The sequence below is a fragment of the Bombina bombina genome, chromosome 2, assembly GCF_027579735.1.
Source record: "Bombina bombina isolate aBomBom1 chromosome 2, aBomBom1.pri, whole genome shotgun sequence".
Taxonomy (NCBI): Eukaryota; Metazoa; Chordata; class Amphibia; order Anura; family Bombinatoridae; genus Bombina; species Bombina bombina.
The window spans coordinates 1166902051-1166927024 of NC_069500.1; the positions used below are offsets into that span (position 1 = coordinate 1166902051).

The following is a 24974-nucleotide window of genomic DNA, read 5'->3' on the forward strand; positions in this document are numbered from 1 at the left end:
ATTGTTAATTTCTTCCATACTTACTATCAACAATTATATGCTGGAATAGAACCAGATACAATCCAAGAAGATAGGTTTTGGTCCAGGATTAATCTTCCGAAAATGTTAGACACAGATATAGCAATATTAAATGCCCCTATAACCCAAGAGGAAATTAGAAATGCTATAACCAAGTCTAAATTAAACAAGGCAGCGGGTCCCGATGGCATTCCAGCTGAATTTTTCAAAATTTTGTCGGAGGAAGTAGTAGAGTCCCTGGAAAAACTTTTTAATAATTATTTTACTAATGATCAACCAATTTCAAAATATTTTACTGCTGCAAATATTTCCTTAATCCTTAAAGATAAAGACCCGGAAGACCCTGCATCTTACAGACCTATATCTGTTCTCAATACAGATTACAAAATATTAACGTCAATCATAGCTTCCAGGCTCTCTATTTCTTTCGATAAAATAATACATCCCGACCAAACAGGCTTTATGAGTTCTAGGAACTCTTCAAAAAGTATCCGCAAAGTACTAACATGTATAGATTATTTATATAATACTGATCCAACACAACTCACACAAGTTAAACAAGACAAAGCCCTAGTTAGCCTCGACGCCGAAAAAGCGTTTGACGCAATCGCTTGGAATCACCTATTTAGAGCGCTTGAACAATTTGGCTTTAGAAATCAATTTACCCGATTCATACATAATATCTATAGAAACCCAATCTCATATCTTTTAGTTAACTTTAATGTCTCTCCTGCGCTGACATTAGGTAGAGGTACTAGGCAAGGCTGCCCTCTCTCGCCATTTCTTTTCAATATAGCTCTCGAACCATTAGCAATTTGGCTTAGAGACGTTATTAGTGGTATCAGAATTGGCCCACAAGTTTTAAAACTTCTAATCTATGCAGATGATCTACTGATATTTTTAGGAGATCCTGTTCAAGAAATTCCTGCTCTCTTAAATTGCCTAAGCACTTTTAGTTCATTTTCAGGTTATAAAATCAACTCAAAAAAAAGTGAACTAATGTGGATTAAAAAGGATAGCCGTGCCAAGTTTAACTTTCCGTTCCAAACATCAGAAACACTTAAATATTTAGGTATTTATATTCATCCCAATCCCAATTGCTGGTATCAGTTGAATTTTCCTCCCTTGATGAGGAAGATTCAAACTGATCTAGAAAATTGGACCTCTCTACCTTTGTCGATTTCGGCGCGCGTTAGCCTTGTTAAGACAATCGTATTTCCTCGGTTATTATATCCGCTTCAGAACCTACCCTTACTGATTCCTGCGATAGATCAACATAAATTATATTCTTTCTTCTCTAGATTTATTTGGAAAAATAAGAAACCACGTATTGCACTTAAAAAACTAATGAACTCACGTGATTCCACGGGACTAGCGTTGCCAAATATACAATATTACAATATCGCCTGCTTAGCTAAAATCGCCATAGACTGGTTAGCGGACACAAATATTTTTTCATGCTCGATAATGGAAAATTATATGATAACTCCCTTCTCTATTAAAGCTAGTTTGCACTGTCCAGTAAAGGAGTTACCCTATAATATCAAGGGATTGATAACTATAAATAACATTATTAGAGCTTGGCAGAAATTTTGCTCTATTACTGGTGTTGATTACTCTTTTTCCGAATTACTCCCAATAATTGGAGTGGTCGATTTCTCTCCTGGTTATTCTCAGGCAACTTTCAAGAATTGGATGGATAAAGGACTTATTAATATATATCAAATTTTTCATGAGGATGGCTATATATGTTCATTTGAGTCTCTTGTCACGCAATTTGATCTCTCCAGACAAGATATGTTTGCTTATTTTCAGATAAGACACTACCTCAATAGACATAATTGGGAGCTGGGTCGGTGCCTAGCGTGGTCCGATATTAAAAAATGTATTTTGAAATACAAAACGGGATCAACTTCAATCTCTCTCATGTATGACATTATGCTCAATAAACAGAATCTACTCGGTCTTAATTATATCTCTGCTTCATGGTCACAAGATTGTCCAAACTTGGAAGACGGAGAATTAAAGGATAGTTGTACTTTAGTAAACAAATGTCGAATTCCATCCAGCTGGAAAGAGTCTCATTTTAAAATCATAAATAGGTCATATATAACACCTGCTAGGCTGGCAAAAATGTATAGCTCACAATCCGCTAAATGCCCTCGATGTACATATTTCAAGGCAGACCTTCTACACATGTTTTACTATTGCCCAAAATTAAAACAATTATGGAATAAACTTTCCTTCTGGTTAAAAAAACACTATGCTACTGTAGTCTCATTTAACTCAGAAAATATCATTTTCTTAAATTTCCATGTCAATGATTCCCTTCTGAGATTAAAAACTTTAGTATCCATTATTATGTCTATTAGACATCTCATTACAAAAAATTGGAAATCAAAGTATGTACCCTCCTTCGCTAGGGTTACGCAAGAGATACAGAATCAAATAATTTTTGAATCTTTTCACCTTAAATCCTCTAATGAAAAAAAAATAAAAAAATTCATTTTTGACTGGTTACCCATAATTAAGTCCTATACCTTATCCATCCAAAAACGTATCTTATTCCCTTTTTTAAGCTCAGATAGTTTCGCAGATTTTGTACTGCATGGTGATTTTCCGGCTTCATGGATTTCCAGTTACAGGGAATAGGAGCGCTGTGAACCAAGATAAACGATCATTCATAATGATGGCTTTAACACTGATTGAGGGGGGAGGGGGGGAGGGGGGGGGGCTGGGGAGAGAGGAGGAACTTAATTTACTTTTTCTTTCTTTTTTCTTTCTTTAGGGAAACTAAACTAAGTAAGTGGTAAAAAATTATTTTTCTTTTTTTCAGTCCCAGCAAGTTAAAATGATGAGCTCTAGACTGTTATTTACTTTTTGGGTCCTTATGGCTTAAGTGTATTAAGCTTAGATGATATTATGTATTATAAACCTCATTTGTGCCCTATTGGTTATTATTGTTTGAGTTAGTCTACACTATTTGAGCTATGATACCATGTCTAGTCGTCTTTTATTATTGTAATATTAAGTATAGTTTTTTTATTTAAAGACGTCTGAAAGACATGGGCTACTGGGCTTAGCTCATTGGTGTAATGATATAAACGGTCAATGTATGTCAATATTGTGTGTATGACATTAACTTTTTTTTTTCTTATATAATGTATATATATTTGTATCTTTATCAAACCTGTCATTTTGCCTTGTATGGCATATTTTTATTAGAGATTTGTTTTTGTCTTTTTTGTTTTTTTACCTCTAATAAAAGAAAAATTACTAAAAAAAAAAAAAAAATAGACAGCAGTGATTACTTTATTTTTATTAATAAGAAAAAGTAGGTTTTAGCCATTTTCATCCATTGTTTAATGTCCCTTTTTTAAATCTCCCTGATTTGTCTTGCATATTTGACTATTTTTTATTCTTACAGCCAGAGTTATCTACATTCTATTCATTAATAGTGAGGTATCTAAAATAACTAGCAAATAAAGTAGGAAAACTTTATCTTCCACAAAGATTGAAAACTTGTATACCATTCCATTATCTACTAAGGGTCAATAAATTTATTATCCTAATGGTATAAAAATATTGTTGATTTTCCTTAACATTGTTAAATGTTTGTAAGCCTGTGCTTGGTTTTTATTCTGACCATAGCTGGATAACCCATAAAGGCATCTAGCCCTTCCTTTTATTAATTGAGAACAGAAAGGAACCATCACTTTCCTCTGTTATGGTTTTTGATGAAAAATCTTGGAAAATTAATAACTTTTTGCCTTCAAGTTGTATCTCCGATTTTGCTGCTCTTACTGCTGTTACTACTATCTTCTACAGTCTTTACCATCAACATTATTATTTTTTTATGTTTCAATCTATACATTTGTTTAAGCTATATGACATGATGTTGGAAATAGTGAATTAATTGCATGAAGTTTGGTGTCATTGATGGTGTAATTTCAGCATTGACTACTTTGTGTCATAAATGTATTTAAAGGGACAGTCTACATCAGAATTTGTATTGCTTTAAAAGATAACTAATCCCTTTATTACCCATTCCCTAGTTTTGCATAACCAATACAGTTATATTAGTACTTACCTCTGTGATTATCTTGTATCTAAGTGTCTGTGAACTGCCCCCTTATTTCAGTTCTTTTGGCAGACTTGCATTTTAGCCAATCTGTGCTGAATCCTAGGTAACTCCACGTGTATGAGCACAGTGTTATTTATATGACACGTGAATTAACACCCTCTAGTGGTGAAAAACTGTCAAAATGCATTTATATAAGAGGCGACCTTCAAGGTTTAAGAAATTAGCTTATGAACCTCCTAGGTTTAGCTTTCAACTAAGAATACCAAGAAAGCAAAGCAAAATTAGTGATAAAAGTAAATTGGAAAGTTGTTTAAAATTACATGCCCTATCTTAATCATGAAAGTTTATTTTGGACTAGACTGTCCCTTTTAATAATGTCACTGATTATCTCACAAAAAAATCCTAGTGAGGGAGAATGAGTTTAAATTCAGAATTTCACACATTTTGTACATTTTTTAAATAAAAATTTAAATTCTTATCTGGAATGTGAACTTTTTTTTTTTTTAGGTGTAAATAAAATCTTTATCAGTTCTATAAATAGACAACAAACATGACCCATGTGTTAACCTGTATTAGTAATCTTGATAAGTTTTCATTTTCATAATGACACTGCACAGCAAAATATACACAACTTGGTCAATAAAAAAAATATAAAATCATTCCTTGGCTTTTTTAAATTAAATTGTCGGCCCAATATTCTTGAGGGCCCCTATGTTAAAAATACATTTATTGGGGGCGTGGCTAGGAAGCGGCCATGACCGGTCGCACTAAATGAAGCTCCCAGAATGAAAATGATAATCCGCCGGTGGTTATAGAAAATATTCATCAAGTCTCACATTTATAGGATTCAGCCATACACAACATACTCTCTCTGAGCTTGGTCAGCCTACCAGTAGTGATCACATCTGCGATGGCGGCAATTGAAAGAGCTATAGAGGCCTTGCTAACAAGTATGGAAACGTACTTTTGTAGCCTCAAACAGGAGATTACAACTTTACACACTCAAATTTCTGCAGCTGCATGCACCCAGGACAGAGGTCCAGCATCCGCTGATAACAGCTGTCCCAACAGACTATGAGCCATACGATGGAGTTCAAGAAATCAGTGAGGAGTGCCTTGGACTTAGTAGTACCCAGAAACCAGACTGCTGACAAGATTGCCCTAACAGGACTGAAGGAGAACCTGGCAGGCATGCCTCTACAAATGAAAGTACGCAGTGATGTTATGAAATCCCAGTCTACAGCTGAGCCACCCTCCGCTACTTATATAGAGATGTTCTATGTCCCGGCGAAGGAATCCTAAGCTATGGTTGTACACCACTCATAGAATTACGCCTGCCCTAGCTCTGAGCAACGCAGCAATCTCAGCAAAGAAAGCACCCGGTCTGGTGGTCACTTGCCAAAAGATCTCAGATTCTGTTCACTAATACTGGAGCAGTGTTAGTGATTCCCCCCCCCCCCCCCCCCCCGACATTAACTTTAATCTGGAGTAGGCTAGACATAGACTTAGTTTGGAGATTTATTTACATAAAGATTCTTGGCATTTGCCTCCTATGATTTTTAGGATCAAAGTGCTTGCCGTTCTGTTGCTGTCATGGACACGATGGTTATTAATACCCACTTTTTTATGTCACGTCATTAACTATTTCTAGGTTTAATATGGCTCTACTAAGAATTTTTGCATTTACTATGTATTTCTCTATGTATTTGGGGCACATTAGTTACTCTATATGTAAATTTTAGTTTTATGAAAGATGTGGCACTCAAAAAACTGTTTTTTAATAATTTAAAGTGCATTGTGCATGCAGCCACTAACAATTATATATGCACAAGAAAAAAAATAGAGGACTAATGATAATTATTCAAGAGTTAAAGAATAGCAAGGCCACACCAATGCAAAATTAATAACCAATCTTGTATTTATTGTGAGAACAAAAAGTAACACTTAACCATTTATTCAAACCAAATCAAATTTGGTTTGAATAAATGGTGTTAAGTGTTACTTTTTGTTATCACAATAAATACAAGATTGGTTATTAATTTTGCATTGGTGCGGCCTTGCTATTCTTTGACTCTTGAATAATTATCATTAGTGTCCTCTTTTTCTTTTTTTTTTTCTTGTGCATATCTATATGTAAATTGTCACTCTCAGACATGACTTCTCTGTTTAAGATAGCTTGACTACAATTCTGAGTATTCATGCCCCTCATCAGTCACTACAACTTTATCCTAATAGAGCATTGTAGGTCATATCCTCATTAGATTACTCCAACTCACCTGAGGACATTCTCTTGCTGTATATAACATATGGAGCAAGTGTCTAGCTGTATGTGGCCGGGGCAGTCTGGACAGTCTTAGCTTTTGTATATTACTTATCACCACTAAAACAGGATCTTTAATGTACCTTTTTAAATTTGCTAATTCCTTTATTAAGGAGAATTGATGCCTGAAAACATGGGAGGAGACAGAGAACCCCGCTATACGTGTTCTTGAGCCAACTCAGCCTTAATACTTTTTCCACTTGCCATTATTTAATGTGTATATATTTTACAGAATGCAGGGTCTATAACATTCTGTCCCCAAACGTTATCTTATACATGTATTATATTATCTGCTAATTCCTCACATCTGTACCTAGGTCCAAGAGTGACCAATGCTAATTTCCCTCGTCACTACATCATTAGATTAATTAGGTCCAAGAGTGACCTGACGAGCAAAGCAGGGAACCTCAACTAGTATACAGGGAGTGCCGAATTATTAGGCAAGTTGTATTTTTGAGGATTAATTTTATTATTGAACAACAACCATGTTCTCAATGAACCCAAAAAACTAATTAATATCAAAGCTGAATAGTTTTGGAAGTAGTTTTTAGTTTGTTTTTAGTTATAGCTATTTTAGGGGGATATCTGTGTGTGCAGGTGACTATTACTGTGCATAATTATTAGGCAACTTAACAAAAAACAAATATATACCCATTTCAATTATTTATTTTTACCAGTGAAACCAATATAACATCTCAACATTCACAAATATACATTTCTGACATTCAAAAACAAAACAAAAACAAATCAGTGACCAATATAGCCACCTTTCTTTGCAAGGACACTCAAAAGCCTGCCATCCATGGATTCTGTCAGTGTTTTGATCTGTTCACCATCAACATTGCGTGCAGCAGCAACCACAGCCTCCCAGACACTGTTCAGAGAGGTGTACTGTTTTCCCTCCTTGTAAATCTCACATTTGATGATGGACCACAGGTTCTCAATGGGGTTCAGATCAGGTGAACAAGGAGGCCATGTCATTAGATTTTCTTCTTTTATACCCTTTCTTGCCAGCCACGCTGTGGAGTACTTGGACGCGTGTGATGGAGCATTGTCCTGCATGAAAATCATGTTTTTCTTGAAGGATGCAGACTTCTTCCTGTACCACTGCTTGAAGAAGGTGTCTTCCAGAAACTGGCAGTAGGACTGGGAGTTGAGCTTGACTCCATCCTCAACCCGAAAAGGCCCCACAAGCTCATCTTTGATGATACCAGCCCAAACCAGTACTCCACCTCCCACCTTGCTGGCGTCTGAGTCGAACTGGAGCTCTCTGCCCTTTACCAATCCAGCCACGGGCCCATCCATCTGGCCCATCAAGACTCACTCTCATTTCATCAGTCCATAAAACCTTAGAAAAATCAGTCTTGAGATATTTCTTGGCCCAGTCTTGACGTTTCAGCTTGTGTGTCTTGTTCAGTGGTGGTCGTCTTTCAGCCTTTCTTACCTTGGCCATGTCTCTGAGTATTGCACACCTTGTGCTTTTGGGCACTCCAGTGATGTTGCAGCTCTGAAATATGGCCAAACTGGTGGCAAGTGGCATCTTGGCAGCTGCACGCTTGACTTTTCTCAGTTCATGGGCAGTTATTTTGCGCCTTGGTTTTTCCACACGCTTCTTGCGACCCTGTTGACTATTTTGAATGAAACGCTTGATTGTTCGATGATCACGCTTCAGAAGCTTTGCAATTTTAAGAGTGCTGCATCCCTCTGCAAGATATCTCACTATTTTTGACTTTTCTGAGCCTGTCAAGTCCTTCTTTTGACCCATTTTGCCAAAGGAAAGGAAGTTGCCTAATAATTATGCACACCTGATATAGGGTGTTGATGTCATTAGACCACACCCCTTCTCATTACAGAGATGCACATCACCTAATATGCTTAATTGGTAGTAGGCTTTCGAGCCTATACAGCTTGGAGTAAGACAACATGCATAAAGAGGATGATGTGGTCAAAATACTCATTTGCCTAATAATTCTGCACTCCCTGTACTAAAATGAGGTTTCATTTCTCTGTAGCTAACTTTATTTTTGTACCGTATGCCAGCTTTAGATCATAAGGTTGTTCCACTTTGTGTATTTTACCTGCTGGTTGTCATTCTTATACATTCTCACTATTTTACCCATTACTTGACATTATTTCTTTATATTTTGACCTTTTATATTATGTTGCTATCCTCACATATACAACTAGAATGCAGGGCTTAGTTTTGCAATATATTGTAATGACCTGAAAATGGCCTGTATTTCTTTTACAAAGATATGACGAATCTACGGATTTCATCCTTGTGGGATATTAACCTCCTGCTAACAGAAAGTGGCAAAGAGCATCACAGCAGAACTGTATATATAGCCCCTTTCCCTCCACCCTCAGTCATTTTCTTTGCCTGTGTTATACTAGGAAGACATGGTAAAGTGAGGTGTTAGTTTTAGTTTCTTCAATCAAGAAGTTTATTTTAAATGGTACCGGTGTGTACTATTTTCCGCAGGGGGATATGGAAGAAGATTTCTGCCCTGAGGTTTGATGATCTTAGCATTTGTAACTAAGATCCACGCTGGTTCCCACAAGACTTCTGAAGGTAACCATGAGAAATCTTCAGTGTGGAGACCGGTTTCATGCTACAAGCAGCATTAAGGTATGTGCAGCCTTTTTTTCTGAGGTGACTTGAGGCTAGATTTATTAAAGCTGAGGCGTACAGGGGCACGTATACGCGCCGCTGTACGCCTCAGCTCGTCTGTGGCGGGGCGAAAATACCCGCAGGTATTCGGCATTGCACACGAGCGCAATTTTGCGTTCGCGTGCAATCCCGCCCCCTGCCCGCGCACAGCCAATCACGCGCGGGGAGGAGCTGTCAATCTCCTCGGTCTGACTAGACCGAGGAGATTGAATTTCGCAAGATTAGAGGTGGCGAAGAGGCTCAGGAAGCAGCGGTCTGGTGACCGCTGCTTGATAAATGACGGCGAGCAAGTTCTTTAGAGAACTTGCTGCCGTAGAGGCTTAATAAATCTAGCCTTTGGTGTATTAGAACTTGCTGGCATTATTTCCCTGTATGTGAATGGGGTAAGCAGTAAAACCTATTTTAATAGGAGGGGTGTTACTGGAGTTTACCTGTTTTATATTTATCATTAGTTGATATTTGGGCATTATGTGACATGGGAGACAATATAAAAAACGATGTTTTATGTTTTTTATTTTCGGCACTTAAAACTTATTGGTTTTATGCTTGAGGGTTATATTGTGTGTGTATTTTTACTTTAGTGCAAAACTGCATTTCCATGTGGTGTTGTTTGGGCCTACTCTGACTTTTGACCTTAAGGGGCGGAGCCTATTTTGGCGTAATTTCTTCAGGCTTAGCAGCAGCAAACAGTAACTCGGTGGCTCCTGGACTGTGTAGCTGGTCTGAAGGGTTGGAAACTTGATTTGAAGTACCCTGGGGGCAGGTAGGCGCCACAGCTCTGGTGCAGAGTGTATTTTTATCTATCTTTTGACTACATGTTGATATAAGTACTTCTAAAGCCTTATTTCTGCCCTTGCTTCTGGGTGCAGTAATTTTTGGATTAACCAACGATATTAAGTTAAATTTGGAATAATTTAACGTTTTTTGTGCATTTTGGAAAAAATTGTTCACTTTTTCTTTTCTTAAAGGCACAGTACACGTTTTTTCTAATGTTTATTTTATGCTATAAATAAGTGTTTAAACGACTTTTGTGGTATTACTAGTCTGTTCAACATGTCTGACATTGAGGTTTCTCATTGTTCTATGTGTTTAGAAGCTATTGTGCAACCCCCTCTAACATTGTGTAACTTTTGTACTGAAAGGGCTTTACAATGTAAAAAGCATATTTTAAATGAAGTAAGTGTGCCTAGGGATGATTCTCAGTCTGAAGAGAATCAGGATATGCCATCCAATTCTCCCCAAGTGTCACAACCTTTTATGCCCACACAAGCGACGCCTAGTACTTCTAGTGCGTCTAATTCCTTTACTCTGCAGGAGATGGCTGCAGTTATGTCAACTACCCTTACAGAGGTACTGTCTAAATTACCAGTGTTGCAGGGTAAACGCAGTAGGTCAAGTATTAATGTAAATACTGAATCTTCTGATGCTTTATTAGCTATTTCCGATGTTCCCTCACTATTGCTCTGAGTTGGGGATCAGGGAATTACTGTCTGAGGGTGAAATTTCTGATTCAGGGAATGTTTTGTCTCAGATTCGGATGCTATGTCATTTAAATTTAAGCTTGAACACCTCCGCCTGTTGCTTAGGGAGGTTTTAGCGACTCTGGATGATTGTGATCCTATTGTGATTCCTCCAGAGAAATTGTGTAAAATGGATAAATATTTGGAAGTTCCTACTTACACTGATGTTTTTCCGGTTCCTAAGAGAATTTCGGAAATTATTAGTAAGGAATGGGATAGACCAGGTATACCGTTTTCTCCCTCTCCTCCTTATTTTAAAAAAATGTTTCCTATATCAGATACCATTCGGGACTCATGGCAAACGGTCCCTAAGGTAGAGGGAGCTATATCTTCCCTAGCTAAGCGTACTACTATACCCATTGATGATAGTTGTGCTTTCAAGGATCGTATGGATAAGAAATTAGAGGGTCTACTAAAGAAATTATTTGTTTATCAGTGATTTCTTTTACAACCTACGGCTTGCATTGTTCCAGTAACTACTGCAGCAGCTTTTTGGTTTGAGGCTCTAGAAGAGTCTCTTAAGGTTGAGACTCCATTAGATGACATTCTAGATAGAATTAAGGCTCTTAAGCTAGCTAATTCTTTTATTACTGATGCTGCTTTTCAAATTGCTAAATTAGCAGCAAAAAATGCAGGATTAGCTATTTTAGCACGTAGAGCATTGTGGCTCAAATCTTGGTCTGCTGATGTCATCAAAACATAAGCTATTTAGCTATTCCCTTTAAAGGTAAGACCGTTTTTGGGCCAGAATTGAAGGAGATCATTTCTGATATTACAGGAGGTGGTAAGGGCCATGCCCTACCTCAGGATAGGTTGGTTAAAATGAGGGGTAAACAGAATAATTTTCGTTTCTTTCGGAACTTTAAAGGAGGACCCCCCGCTTCTTCTTCTTCCACAAAGCAGCATGAAGGGGTGGCCCCCGATCCGGGACCGGATCGATTAGGGGGCAGACTTTCTTTCTTTGCTCAGGCTTGGGCAAGAGATGTTCAGGATTCCTGGGCACTAGAAATAGTGACCCACGGTTATCAATTGGAATTCAAGGTTTTTCTCCCAAGAGGGAGATTTCATCTTTCAAAATTATCTGCAAACCAGATAAAGAGAGAGGCATTCTTACGCTGTGTAAAAGACCTTTTTACTATGGGAGTAATCTGTCCTGTTCCAAAATTGGGACAGGGGTTTTACTCAAACCTATTTGTGGTCCCCAGAAAAGAGGGAACGTTCAGACCCATTTTGGACCTCAAGTGTCTAAACAAATTTCTAAGAGTTCCATCATTCAAGATGGAGACAATTCGAATGATTTTGCCAATGATCCAGGAGGGTCAATATAGGACTACCATGGATTTGAAGGATGCTTACCTTCATATTCCAATCCACAAAGATCATCATCGGTTTCTAAGGTTTGCCTTCTTGGACAAACATTATCAGTTTGTGGCTCTTCCTTTCGGGTTGGCCACAGCACCCAGAATCTTCACAAAGGTTCTAGGGTCTCTTTTGGCGGTTCTCAGACCCCAAGGGATAGCGGTGGCGCCTTATCTGGACGAAATTCTGATTCAGGCGTCAACATATCATCTGACAAAATCTCACACGGACCCAGTGTTGTCTTTTCTGAGAACTCACGGCTGGATGGTGAACATAGAGAAGAGTTCACTTATTCCACAGACAAGGGTTCCTTTCTTGGGAACTCTGATAGACTCGGTAGCTATGAAAGTATTTCTGACGGAGGTCAGAAAATCAAAGTTTTTGAATGCTTGCCGAGCACTTCTGTCCATTCCTCTGCCATCAGTAGCTCAGTGTATGGAGGTAATCGGATTAATGGTAGCGGCAATGGACATTGTTCCGTTTGCTCACTTTCATCTCAGACCACTGCAACTGTGCATGCTCGGTCAGTGGAATGGGGATTATGCGGATTTATCTCCAAAGATAATTCTGGATCAAGACACCAGAAACTCTTCTTTGGTGGTTGTCACCAGATCATCTGTCCCAGGGGACTTGTTTCCGCAGACCCTCGTGGGTGATAGTGACAACAGATGCCAGCCTTCTGGGCTGGGGTGCAGCTTGGAACTCCCTGAAGGCTCAGGGTGTTTGGACTCAGGTTTAGTCTCTACTTCCAATCAATATTCTGGAACTGAGAGCAATATTCAATGCGCTTCAGGCGTGGCCTTAGTTGGCTTTCGGCCAAATTCATCAGATTCCAGTCGGACAACATAACGACTGTGGCATATGTCAATCATCAGGGGGGAACAAGGAGTTCCTTAGCGATGATAGAAGTATCCAAGATAATCAGTTGGGCAGAGGCCCACCCATCTGTCAGCGATCTACATCCCAGGGGTAGAGAACTGGGAAGCAGATTTTCTAAGTCGACAGACTTTTCATCCGGGGGAGTGGGAACTTCACCCGGAGGTATTTGCCTCATTGATTCTCAGATGGGGCAGACCGGAATTGGATTTGATGGCATATCGTCAGAATGCCAAGCTTCCAAGATACGGATCCCGGTCAAGGGATCCTCAGGCCGAACTGATAGATGCCTTGGCAGTACCTTGGTTGTTCAACCTAGCTTATGTATTTCCGTTGTTTCTTCTCCTCCCACGCGTGATTGCTCGAATCAAACAGGAGAGAGCTTCAGTGATCCTGATAGCGCCTGCGTGGCCACGCAGGACTTGGTATGCGGATCTAGTGGACATGTCCTCACTGCCACTGTGGAAACTTCCGTTGAGACAGGACCTTCTCATTCAAGGTCCTTTCCAACATCCAAATCTAATTTCTCTGCAACTGTTATGATCTGGTCTGTGGATGAGTATCAATTGGTGGATCTCAGTAGCAGAGTTAGTACTAAAGTAGTTGATACTAATAAATTAGTAGTTTGTATCACTGCGATCTGTGTTACCAATATGGTGAGTAAAATGGTAACTGTCTGTCGTGGTGAATTAATAAGTAGGAACTAAATAACAATGTACAATCAGTCCTGCTATATGCAACAACTGAAGATCAGCTTACAACTTTAGTAACCAATACGGTGGGGAGTGACTAGAGGGTCACGATCTATTGGGATATGTATAGATTGAAAAGCTGAGAGGAATTATGTGTCTTTACTGCAAGACAGAGGAAAGTCTTATGCCACTACAACGAGTAATGATAAACTTACTGAAGTGATGTGCTGACAGTTTGAAGCCTGCTTAGCGCTGCTCTGATAGATGTGTCAGTGAAGAGAGCGAGACGCTACCTGTGCCGTCGGTTATCCGATCTGATTCACAGGTCCGTTACGCCACGGAAGTGGGTGTGTCTTTGCTCCGGTATTCGAGAGCGCTGGGTGTTAGTAACGGCTTGGTTATGTTGTAGTCGTGTGTAACGGATGTCACTGGTGCTTTGCTAGAAACCTGAATTGCGGGTAGGAATTAGGTGTTAGAGTTGAATAAGGCGATTGAGACCGCAATGATTCCGTTTCGTAACAACTGCAGAAAAAGTTTGAAGTCAGTTCGTCTGAGACACGCTGTTACTTGAGACTTGATAAATCTTTGTTAATCTTGTATATCCAGAAGTTAGTAGTTGATGAAATACAAAGGAATACTTCTATAGAAATTGAAGCTCAGACAAAGTACAACTACTCAGTCAGTAGCAAACAAAATACTAAGCACCTGGTTACAGGTGTGCAGGTCTTTTAAAGACTATGTAGGAGGAGTCACCTTAAAGGGGAATACCTGACAGCAACTGACTGCGTGGAGATTGAACGCTTGATTTTATCGAAGCGAGGATTCTCTGATTCAGTTATCAATACTTTGATACAGGCTAGAAAACCTGTCACTAGAAAGATCTATCATAAGATATGGCGTAAATATCTTTATTGGTGTGAATCCAAGGGTTACTCATGGAGTAAAGTTAGGATTCATAGGATTTTGTCTTTTCTCCAAGAAGGATTGGAGAAAGGGTTATCGGCAAGTTCCTTAAGGGGACAAATTTCAACTTTGTCAATTCTGTTTCACAAATGTTTGGCAAATGTATCAGCTGTTCAGTCTTTTTGTCAGGCTCTATCTAGAATTAAGCCTGTATTTAGACCTATTACTCCTCCCTGGAGTTTGAATTTAGTTCTTCGAGTTCTGCAAGGGTTTTCATTTGAACCTATGCATTCCATAGATATTAAACTATTATCTTGGAAAGTTCTGTTTTTGGTTGCTATTTCTTCTGCTCGAAGAGTTTCTGAGCTTTCAGCATTACTGTGTAATTCGCCTTATCTCATATTTCATTCTGACAAGGTGGTTTTACGTACCAAACCTGGGTTCCTTCCTAAGGTGGTTTCGCATAAGATTATTAATCAGGAAATTGTTGTTCCTTCCTTGTGTCCTAATCCTTCTTCTAAGAAGGAGCGTCTGTTACATAACTTGGACGTGGTCCGTGCCTTAAAGTTTTACTTACAGGCAACTAAAGATTTCTATCAATCATCTTCATTTTTCATTGTTTATTCTGGAAAGCGTAGAGGTCAGAAAGCTATGGCTACCTCTTTCTTTTTGGCTGAGAAGTATCATCCTCCTGGCATATGAGACTGCTTGACAGCAGCCTCCTGTAAGAATTACGGCTCATTCTACTAGGGCTGTGGCTTCCACATGGGCTTTTAAAAACGATGCATCTGTGGAACAGATTTATAAGGCTGCGACTTGGTCGTCCCTTCACACTTTTTCCAAATTTTCCAAATTTGATACTTTTGCTTCTTCTGAGGCTATCTTTGGGAGAAAGGTTCTTCAAGCAGTGGTGCCTTCCATTTAGGTTCCTGTCTTGTCCCTCCCTTTCATCCGTGTCCTATTGCTTTGGTATTGGTTTCCCACAAGTAAGGATGAAATCTGTGGACTCGTCATATCTTTGTAAAAGAAAACTAAATTTATGCTTATCTGATAAATTACTTTATTTTACGATATGACGAGTCCACGGCCCTCCCTGTTATTTTAAGACAGGTTTATTTTATTTTTTTAAAACTTCAGTCACCTCTGCACGTTTTTAGCCTTTCCTTTTCTCTTCCTATAACCTTCGGCCGAATGACTGAGGGTGGAGGGGAAGGGGAGGGGCTATATATACAGTTCTGCTGTGGTGCTCTTTGCCACTTCCTGTTAGCAGGAGGTTAATATCCCACAAGTAAGGATGAAATCCGTGGACTCGTCATATCGTAAAAGAAAGTAATTTATCAGGTAAGCATAAATTTAGTTATTTATAAATACTGCGTAATGTTAGTCATTTCAGTGTGTATTGTATAAAAACCTCAATAAAAGAAATTTAAAAAAATAAATTTGACTGCTGACCTAAAGAATAATATACTAAATGTGTAATTAACATACAATTTATTTTCTAAGGAATGCATCAGAAAGTAAAGAGCGGATTAGTTTATTTGAGACTTTGGATGTCTGTTCTTCAAAGTTTAGTTTCTCAAGAGCAGAAATGGAAGTTAAAAATCAGAGAAGCCGCATACTTTGTGACGTTCTTCTTGATCAAGCAGTTCTGCCTGGAGTTGGAAATATTATTAAAAATGAAGCTCTTTTTGATAGTGGTTTGAATCCTGGGATACAGGTACTTTTTATTTTCATAACTGAACTAATAAAGTATAGCATTGTGTAAAATATTTTTTATTTCTATGATTTAAGATTTGTCGTCTTCATCATTTCTTTTCTTTCTCCTATCACATTATGCTTTGTGCTGTGCCGTGTGCTGAATATTAACTATCACATGACAAGAAGGTTTGAGTATGAATGCTATTCTAATGATTATGAAACACTGTATGCTCCTTTTTTTTCCTTTGCCAAATAAAGTTTCAGTATTTAAAGAGCACTAAAGCCAAAATTAAACTTTGATTTAGATAGACCACACAATTTTAAATAACTTAACAATTCAATTCCTAAAGTCTTATCTAAAATGTATAGTCTTTTTATATGCACACTTGAGGCACCAACTCCTATTGAATTTGAAGCTAATACAGTAGGATTAGTTGTGTATATTTGTTAACACTCCTAGCTAATTAAAAGAACAAAAAAGTTACTTTTTTTTTTTTTAAATCAAGAATAAAAGAAAATGACTACACTTATTCTCAAAGGGTTATTTGATAACACAAAAATACCTTATACTGGCCCTTCAATGGGTAAAATGTCTAAATTTACACTTCTAATACAGGAAAAGAGTAAAATAAAGTATATTGCAAGGTTGCTTCACTACACAAAATTGTTTCTCTTGTAAGATGTATCGAGTCCACGGATTCATCCATACTTGTGGGATATTCTCCTTCCCTACAGGAAGTGGCAAAGAGAGCACCCACAGCAGAGCTGTCTATATAGCTCCTCCCTTAGCTCCACCCCCCAGTCATTCTCTTTGCCGACTCTAAGTACTAGGAAGGGTAAAGTGAGTGTGGTGACAAAAATGTTAGTTTTTATTTTCTCAAGCAAAAGTTTATTTTAAATGGTACCGGTGTGTACTATTTACTCTCTGACAGAAAAGGGATGAAGATTTCTGCAAGGAGGATGATGATCATAACACTTTGTAACTAAGATCCACTTATGTTCTCACAAGGGCTGAAGAGTACAGGAAAACTTCAGTTGGGGGAACGGTTTGCAGGCTAAGCTGCATTGAGGTATGTTCAGTCTATTTTTTTTTCTAGACAGACTGTGTTAATTCTAGAAAAGGCTGGCAATATCCCCATGAGGGAAGGGTAAGCTGTATTCAGACACTTAGTAGGAATTCTAGCTTGTATTAAGGGCTCATTAGTTACTGGTGACACTGATAGGAAAAAAATGTTTTTGTTTATTTATAAAAAAAAAATGCAAATATAACGTTTTTTGAGGGACTTTAAGGGGTCATTGTGGCTTGTTTAAGGGTTTTTAACCCACATGGCTAGTTTAAGAAACACTGTTGTGTTTCTTTTAGGCCCCATAACATCGAGTGAGGTGTGAGGGGCCTATTTTCGCGCCTCAGTTGCACAGTTTCTTTTTTCCTCAGAGACATCCAGCTGCTTCTCCAGAGGTTCCTGCTGTGTTTGAGGGCTGTAAAGAAGTTTTTTTCCCCCACAAATCGTTCCTAAAGGGCAGGTAGGCGCCACAGCAGAGCTGTGGCAAGGTGCTGAACGTTTTTTACCGGTTTTTGACGTTTTGTCAATCCGGTTTTTACATTGAGGGGTTAATTGTTAATTTGCATAGCTGTGCAAAGTTACTAAGGCTTTATGATGCTACTGTAAAAATTTCGTTGAGTTTACTGCTTTTTTACACTGTTATGCAGAGTTTGTGCAGCTTTTTTTCTCTTAAAGGCACAGTACCGTTTTTTTCTAAGTGTTATTTGCTTTGATTAAAGTGTTTTCCAAGCTTGCTTGTTACATTACTAGCCTGTTTAACATGTCTGACACCAAGGAAAATCCTTGTTCAATGTGTTTAGAAGCCATTGTGGAACCCCCTCTTAGAATGTGTCCCGCTTGCACTGATATGGCTAACTTATAAAGAGCATATTTTTGCACTGAAAAATATTGCAATAGATGATTCTCAGACAGAAGAGAATGAGGGTTTGCCATCTAGCTCTCCCCAAGTGTCACAACCAGTAATGCCCCGCACAAGTGACGCCAAGTACCTCTAGTACGTTGACTTCATTTACTTTACAAGACATGGCCACAGTTATGAATACAACCCTCACAGAGGTTTTATCTAAACTGCCTGGTTTACAAGGAAAGCGTGACAGCTCTGGGTTAAGATAAATGCTGAGCCGTTTGACGCTTTAGTAGCCGTATCCGATATACCTTCACAATGTTCTGAAGTAGGGGTAAGGGATTTGTTATCTGAGGGAGAAATTTCTGATTCAGGAAAGACGCTCCCTCAGACAGATTCTGATATGACGGCCTTCAAATTTAAGCTTGAACACCTCCGCTTATTGCTCAGGGAGGTATTTGCGACTCTAGATGATTGTGACCCTATAGTGGTCCCAGAGAAATTGTGTAAAATGGACAAATTCTTAGAGGTTCCTGTTTACACTGATGTTTTTCCAGTCCCTAAGAGGATTGTGAATATTGTTACTAAGGAGTGGGATAGACCAGGTATTCCGTTTGCTCCCCCTCCTGTTTTTAAGAAAATGTTTCCCATATCTGACACCATGTGGGACTCGTGGCAGACGGTCCCTAAGATGGAGGGAGCTATTTCTACTCTTGCTAAGCGTACAACTATACCTATCGAAGACAGTTGTGCTTTCAAAGATCCTATGGATAAAAAATTAGAGGGTCTCCTGAAGAAAATTTTTGTTCATCAAGGTTTTCTTCTCCAACCTATTGCGTGCATTGTTCCTGTAACTACTGCAGCTGCTTTCTGGTTCGAGGCTCTAGATGAGGCTCTTCAGATGGAGACTCCATTAGAGGATATTATGGACAGAATTAAGGCCCTTAAGTTGGCTAATTCTTTAATTACAGATGCCGCTTTCCAACTGGCTAAATTAGCGGCAAAGAATTCAGGTTTTGCCATTTTAGCATGCAGGGCGTTATGGCTTAAGTCCTGGTCTGCTGATGTGTCATCAAAATCTAAACTTTTGAACATCCCTTTCAAAGGAAAGACCCTATTCGGGCCTGAACTGAAGGAGATTATTTCAGACATCACTGGAGGGAAAGGCCATGCCCTCCCTCAGGATAAAACAAATAAAATGAGGACCAAGCAAAATAATTTTCGTTCTTTTCGGAACTTCAAGGGTGGTCCCGCTTCAGCTTCCCCAGCTGCAAAGCAAGAGGGGAATTTTGCCCAATCCAAGTCAGTCTGGAGACCTAACGAGGCTTGGAACAAGGGTAAACAGGCCAAGAAGCCTGCAGCTGCCTCTAAGACAGCATGAAGGGGTAGCCCCCGATCCGGGACCGGATCTAGTAGGGGGCAGACTCTCTCTCTTCGCTCAGGCTTGGGCAAGAGATGTTCACGATTCCTGGGCTTTAGAAATTGTGTCCCAGGGATATCTTCTGGACTTCAGACTCCCCCCCAAGGGGGAGATTTCACATTTCTCAATTGTCTGCAAACCAGACAAAGAGAGAGGCGTTCTTACACTGTGTAGAAGACCTACATACCATGGGAGTGATCCGCCCAGTTCCAAAAGAGGAACAAGGGCTAGGGTTTTACGCAAACCTGTTTGTGGTTCCCAAAAAAGAGGGAACTTTCAGACCAATCTTGGATCTCAAAATTCCAGGAGACCAGAGATTCTCTTCTCTGGTGGTTGTCTCAGGACCACCTGTCTCAGGGAATGTGTTTCCGCAGGCCAGAGTGGCTCATAGTAACGACATGCCAGCCTGCTAGGCTGGGGTGCAGTCTGGAACTCCCTGAAAGCACAGGGCTTATGGTCTCAGGAGGAAACTCTCCTCCCGATAAACATTCTTGAACTTAGAGTGATATTCAATGCGCTTCAGGTGTGGCCTCAGCTTGCTGCGGCCAAATTAATCAGATTTCAGTCAGAAAACATCACGACTGTAGCTTATATCAATCATCAAGGAGGAACACTGAGTTCTCTAGCGATGATGGAGGTAACCAATATAATCCGATGGGCGGAGGATCACTCTTGCCATCTCTCAGCAATCCATATCCCAGGAGTAGAGAACTGGGAGGCGGATTTCCTAAGTCGTCAGACTTTTCATCCGGGGGAGTGGGAGCTCCATCCGGAGGTATTTGCCCAGCTGACTCGGCTATGGGGCACACCAGAATTGGATCTGATGGCGTCCCGACAGAATGCCAAACTTCCTCGTTACGGGTCCAGGTCCCGGGATCCCCAGGCGGTACTGATAGATGCTCTAGCAGTGCCCTGGTCCTTCAATCTGGCCTATGTATTTCCATCGTTTCCTCTCCTCCCACGTCTGGTTGCCAGAATCAAGCAGGAGAGGGCTTCAGTGATTCTGATAGCACCTGCGTGGCCACGCAGGACTTGTTATGCAGACCTAGTGGACATGTCATCGGTTCCACCGTGGTCTCTGCCAATGAGGCAGGACCTTCTAATCCAAGGTCCATTCACACATCCAAATCGAATTTCTCTGCGTCTGACTGCTTGGAGATTGAACGCCTGATTCTATCAAAGCGTGGTTTCTCTGAGTCGGTCATTGATACCCTGATTCAAGCTAGAAAGCCTGTCACCAGGAAAATTTATCATAAGATTTGGCGCAAATATTTTTATTGGTGTGAATCCAAGGGTTACTCATGGAGTAAGATTAGGATTCCTAGAATATTGTCTTTTCTCCAAGAAGGATTGGAGAAGGGATTATCAGCTAGTTCCTTAAAGGGATACTAACCCCTCATTTTTTCTTTCATGATTCAGATAGAGCATACAATTTTAAGCAACTTTCTAATTTACTCCTATTATCAATTTTTCTTTGTCTTCATGTTATCTTGATTTGAGAAAGCAGTAATAAAAGGTTAGGAGCCGTCCCATTTTTTAGTTCAGCACCTTGGTAGAGCTGCTGATTGGTTTGCTACATTTAGCCACAAATCAGCAAGTGCTACCCAGGTACTGAACAAAATATGGTCTGGCTCTAAAGCTTACAGTACTGCTTTTTCAAATCAAGATAGCATGAGAACAAAGAAAAATTGATAATAGGAGTAAATTAGAAAGGTGCTTAAAATCTCATGCTCTATCTGAATCATGAAATAAAAAATTTGGGTTTAGTATCCCTTTAAAAGGACAAATATCTGCTTTGTCTATTCTTTTACACAAACGTCTGGCAGATATCCCAGACGTTCAAGCATTTAGTCAGGCCTTGGTCAGGATCAAGCCTGTATTTAAACCTTTGCTCCACCATGGAGCCTAAACTTAGTTCTTAAAGTTCTTCAAGGGGTTCCGTTTGAACCTATGCATTCCATAGATATTAAGACTCTATCTTGGAAAGTTTTGTTTTTAGTAGCTATCTCTTCGGCTCGAAGAGTTTCCGAGTTATCTTCTTTACAGTGTGACTCACCTTACCTTGTTTTCCATGCAGATAAGGTGGTTTAGCGTACCAAACCTGGGTTTCTTCCTAAGGTTGTTTCTAATAGGAATATCAATCAGGAGATTGTTGTTCCTTCACTGTGTCCTAATCCTTCATCAAAGAAAGAACGTCTGTTGCACAATCTTGATGTGGTTCGTGCTTTAAAGTTCTACTTACAAGCAACTAAAAATTTCCGTCAAACATCTTCATTGTTTGTTGTTTATTCTGGTAAACGGAGAGGTCAAAAGGCTACGGCTACCTCTTTCCTTTTGGCTTAAAAGCATCATCCGTTTGGCTTATGAGACTGCTGGCCAGCAGCCTCCTGAAAGAATTACTGCTCATTCTACTAGAGCAGTGGCTTCCACATGGGCTTTTAAAAATGAGGCTTCTCTTGAACAGATTTGTAAGGCGGCGACTTGGTCTTCGCTTCATACTTTTTCCAAATTTTCCAAATTCGATACTTTTGCTTCTTCGGGGGCTATTTTTGGGAGAAAGGTTCTACAAGCAGTGGTGCCTTCCGTTTAAGGTCCCTGACTTGTCCCTCCCTTCATCCGTGTCCTAAAGCTTTGGTATTGGTATCCCACAAGTATGGATGAATCCGTGGACTCGATACATCTTACAAGAGAAAAAATAATTTATGCTTACCTGAAAAATTTATTTCTCTTGTGATGTATCGAGTCCACGGCCCGCCCTGTTTATTAAGACAGGCAATATATTTTTATTTAAAAAACTTCAGTCACCACTGCACCCTATAGTTTCTCCTTTTTCTTCCTAGCCTTCGGTCGAATGACTGGGGGGTGGAGCTAAGGGAGGAACTATATAGACAGCTCTGCTGTGGGTGCTCTCTTTGCCACTTCCTGTAGGGAAGGAAAATATCCCACAAGTATGGATGAATCCGTGGACTCGATACATCACAAGAGAAATAAATTTATCAGGTAAGCATAAATTGTTTTTTAACATTTTAGGATTTTCAGTTAAATTATTTCTTTCATACAGGTGGTAAGAGTCCACGATCTTTACTCTTGGGAATTACTCTTCTGTACCACTAAAAGAAGGCAAAGATTCCCAAACCCAAGAGCTCTACTAAACCCCTCCCACATAGCTCACTCTTTACTTTGCCACCGCTGGAGGTGGTTAAAGAATGAAGATGTTCGTTTGATTCTTCAGAGAGATTGGTTTTCAGTCTTTATTGAGGCCCGGTTTCCCCTCAGAGAACAGTGCTTGTCAGAGGGGATGTATATGGGATATTGTTTGATTCTTTTTTCACCTCACCTCAAAAATTTTCAAAAACCCTGTAATTGGTCGCAGGGACTTGTCTTTTGCCTCCCTTTATGGATCTATAATATACTCCTATTCCATGATCTCTGCTGATTATGTTTCAGTACTGGTTTCTCTGTCTGCTGCTTGATTGCTAGTGGACGAGTGTCAATTTGTAAGTATCATTTTTTTTTTTTTACATGTAAACACTCCTATAGCTATGTTATGGACAATTTTTTTTAAGGAATTTGCTAATATATATGGCCCTGGTACAGATCCTTTTCACTATACCCTTGCTGTTTTTGCGCGCTTAATTTTTTGTGCGTCGTGATTGTGCATATCAGGTAACACTTGTCGGGTTAGCACAATCCCTTTTTAGTCTTCTGTACTTTTCTCGCCCGTCAGGTTTTGGCGCTTGGATTTAATATTTACTCATTTTGCTTTGTTTTGCAGTTCGGCTTAGCTCTCATTGTACATGTACTGCTTAGGAGGGGGTAAGTGGTTTCTTTTCCTCAAGAGCTTTTTAAGGGAGTTCTTTCCAGGATTTAGGGATTCTGTCCCTAAATCTACCCAAGAAACTGAGTCTCCTGAACATCTTTCTACCATTATTAGGTGTGCTTATTGTACGAGAGTTGAAGTGCCTTCTCCAGCTCATTATGTAGCTCATGTTTAGATTTGTTAATGCAATCAACCCAATCAAATGCTGTTTCTCTGGGTACTGATGCACGTACGGTTTGTTCATTACATGATAATGTTGATGTAGTGCCTCCTGCCATGAATTTTAATTTATCAAGACTGAAGTTTCAGAAGCATTGGCTTCTCTCCCACCTTTAAACAAGTGTAACAGGTCAGTTCAGATTTTACTGTCTACAAATGCTATGTGCCCTGAGACCAGGGATACTGTTTTGTCTTCAGATGGTGAAGTTTCTTATGGGGATGAGGATTCCTCATCTGATGTTGAGCCTGATATTTCCTCTTTTGTTTTAAAGTTGAACATATTTGTTCTCTTTTTAAAAGAGGGTTTAATTACTTTAGGGGTAAAGATCCTAAAGTTTCTGATAAGCCTTGTAATCATTCAAATTCAATTTTTAAGACTGTTGTTAATCTCCCTGAGGGTTTTCCTGTGCCTGGTGCTATCTCTGACATGATCTCTAGGGAATGGTCTAATCCAGGTAATTGTTTTACTCCTCCTGCAAGGTTTAAAAAGTTATATCCTTTACCTGCTGCTAATTTTAGATTTATTTGAAACAGTTCCCAAGGTGAATGGCGCCATTTCCACTCTGGCTAAACGTACTACTATTCCTTTAGGAGACCGTGCTTCTTTTAAGGACCCTTGAGACAGAAAGTTAGAATATTTTCATATAAGGGCCTTTTTTTTACATGCAGGTTATATTCTCAGACCAGCTATTTATTTCTATTGCTGATGTAGCTGCTGCTTCTATTTACTGGTTGTCTAGTCTTTGAAGCAAACCCAATAGAATTGCACTAACAGAGCCATCAAAATACTGCTCTAAGAGTGCCAATTATTTTATTTGTGATGCCGTTTTTTTATATTATGAAGATTAATGTCAAAAGCATGTCTTTGGCAGTCCTTGCCAGGAGAGCCTTATGGCTTAAATCCTGGTCTGCTGATATGGTGTCTAAATCTAGATTCTCTTTCCTTTCAAGGAAATAAGTTATTTGGTTCTGATTTAGATTCTATTATATATACTGTTACTGGAGGTAAAGGGACTTCTTCCTCAAGACAAAGTCTAGGGATATCCAAAGCTTCTAATAATTTTAATATCTTTTTGTGAGAATAAGGGACAAAAAGTTGACTCCTCTGCTCAAAAGCAAGATTCCTTTGGTTCAGACTGGAGACCTAATGCTAACTGGAACAAGTCAAAGCAGTGTAAGAAATCTATCCCAACTTCCAAAACTGCATGAAGGTGTAGCCCCTAAACCAGAAATTCTGGTATGGGGCAGATTAAGCCTTTTTCAGGAGGCTTGGTTTCAATCTGTTCCAGACCCCTGGGTTCAAACTATTTTTTTCTCAGGGATATCGAATAGGATTCAGAACAATGCCTCCCAGAGGAAGTTTTTTTTCTGTCCAATGTTCTAAGGAATCCTATAAAAGCTCAAGCTTTTCTTCAGCCTGTCTCAGTTCTGGAAGAAGACCAGTTCTAGATCTAAAGGCTCTGAAC

The 24974-nt window shown here is 39.3% G+C and overlaps 1 protein-coding gene across 1 annotated transcript in view; it reads left to right on the plus strand.

Moving 5' to 3' along the window:
• The window catches only part of NEIL3 (nei like DNA glycosylase 3), a 328972-nt gene that overhangs the window by 83754 nt on the left and 220244 nt on the right, over positions 1 to 24974 (plus strand). Inside the window, exon 4 of the mRNA XM_053703856.1 lies at positions 15947 to 16160. Coding sequence (XP_053559831.1) covers positions 15947 to 16160 — 214 coding nt within the window. The remainder of the gene's footprint in view (positions 1 to 15946; positions 16161 to 24974) is intronic.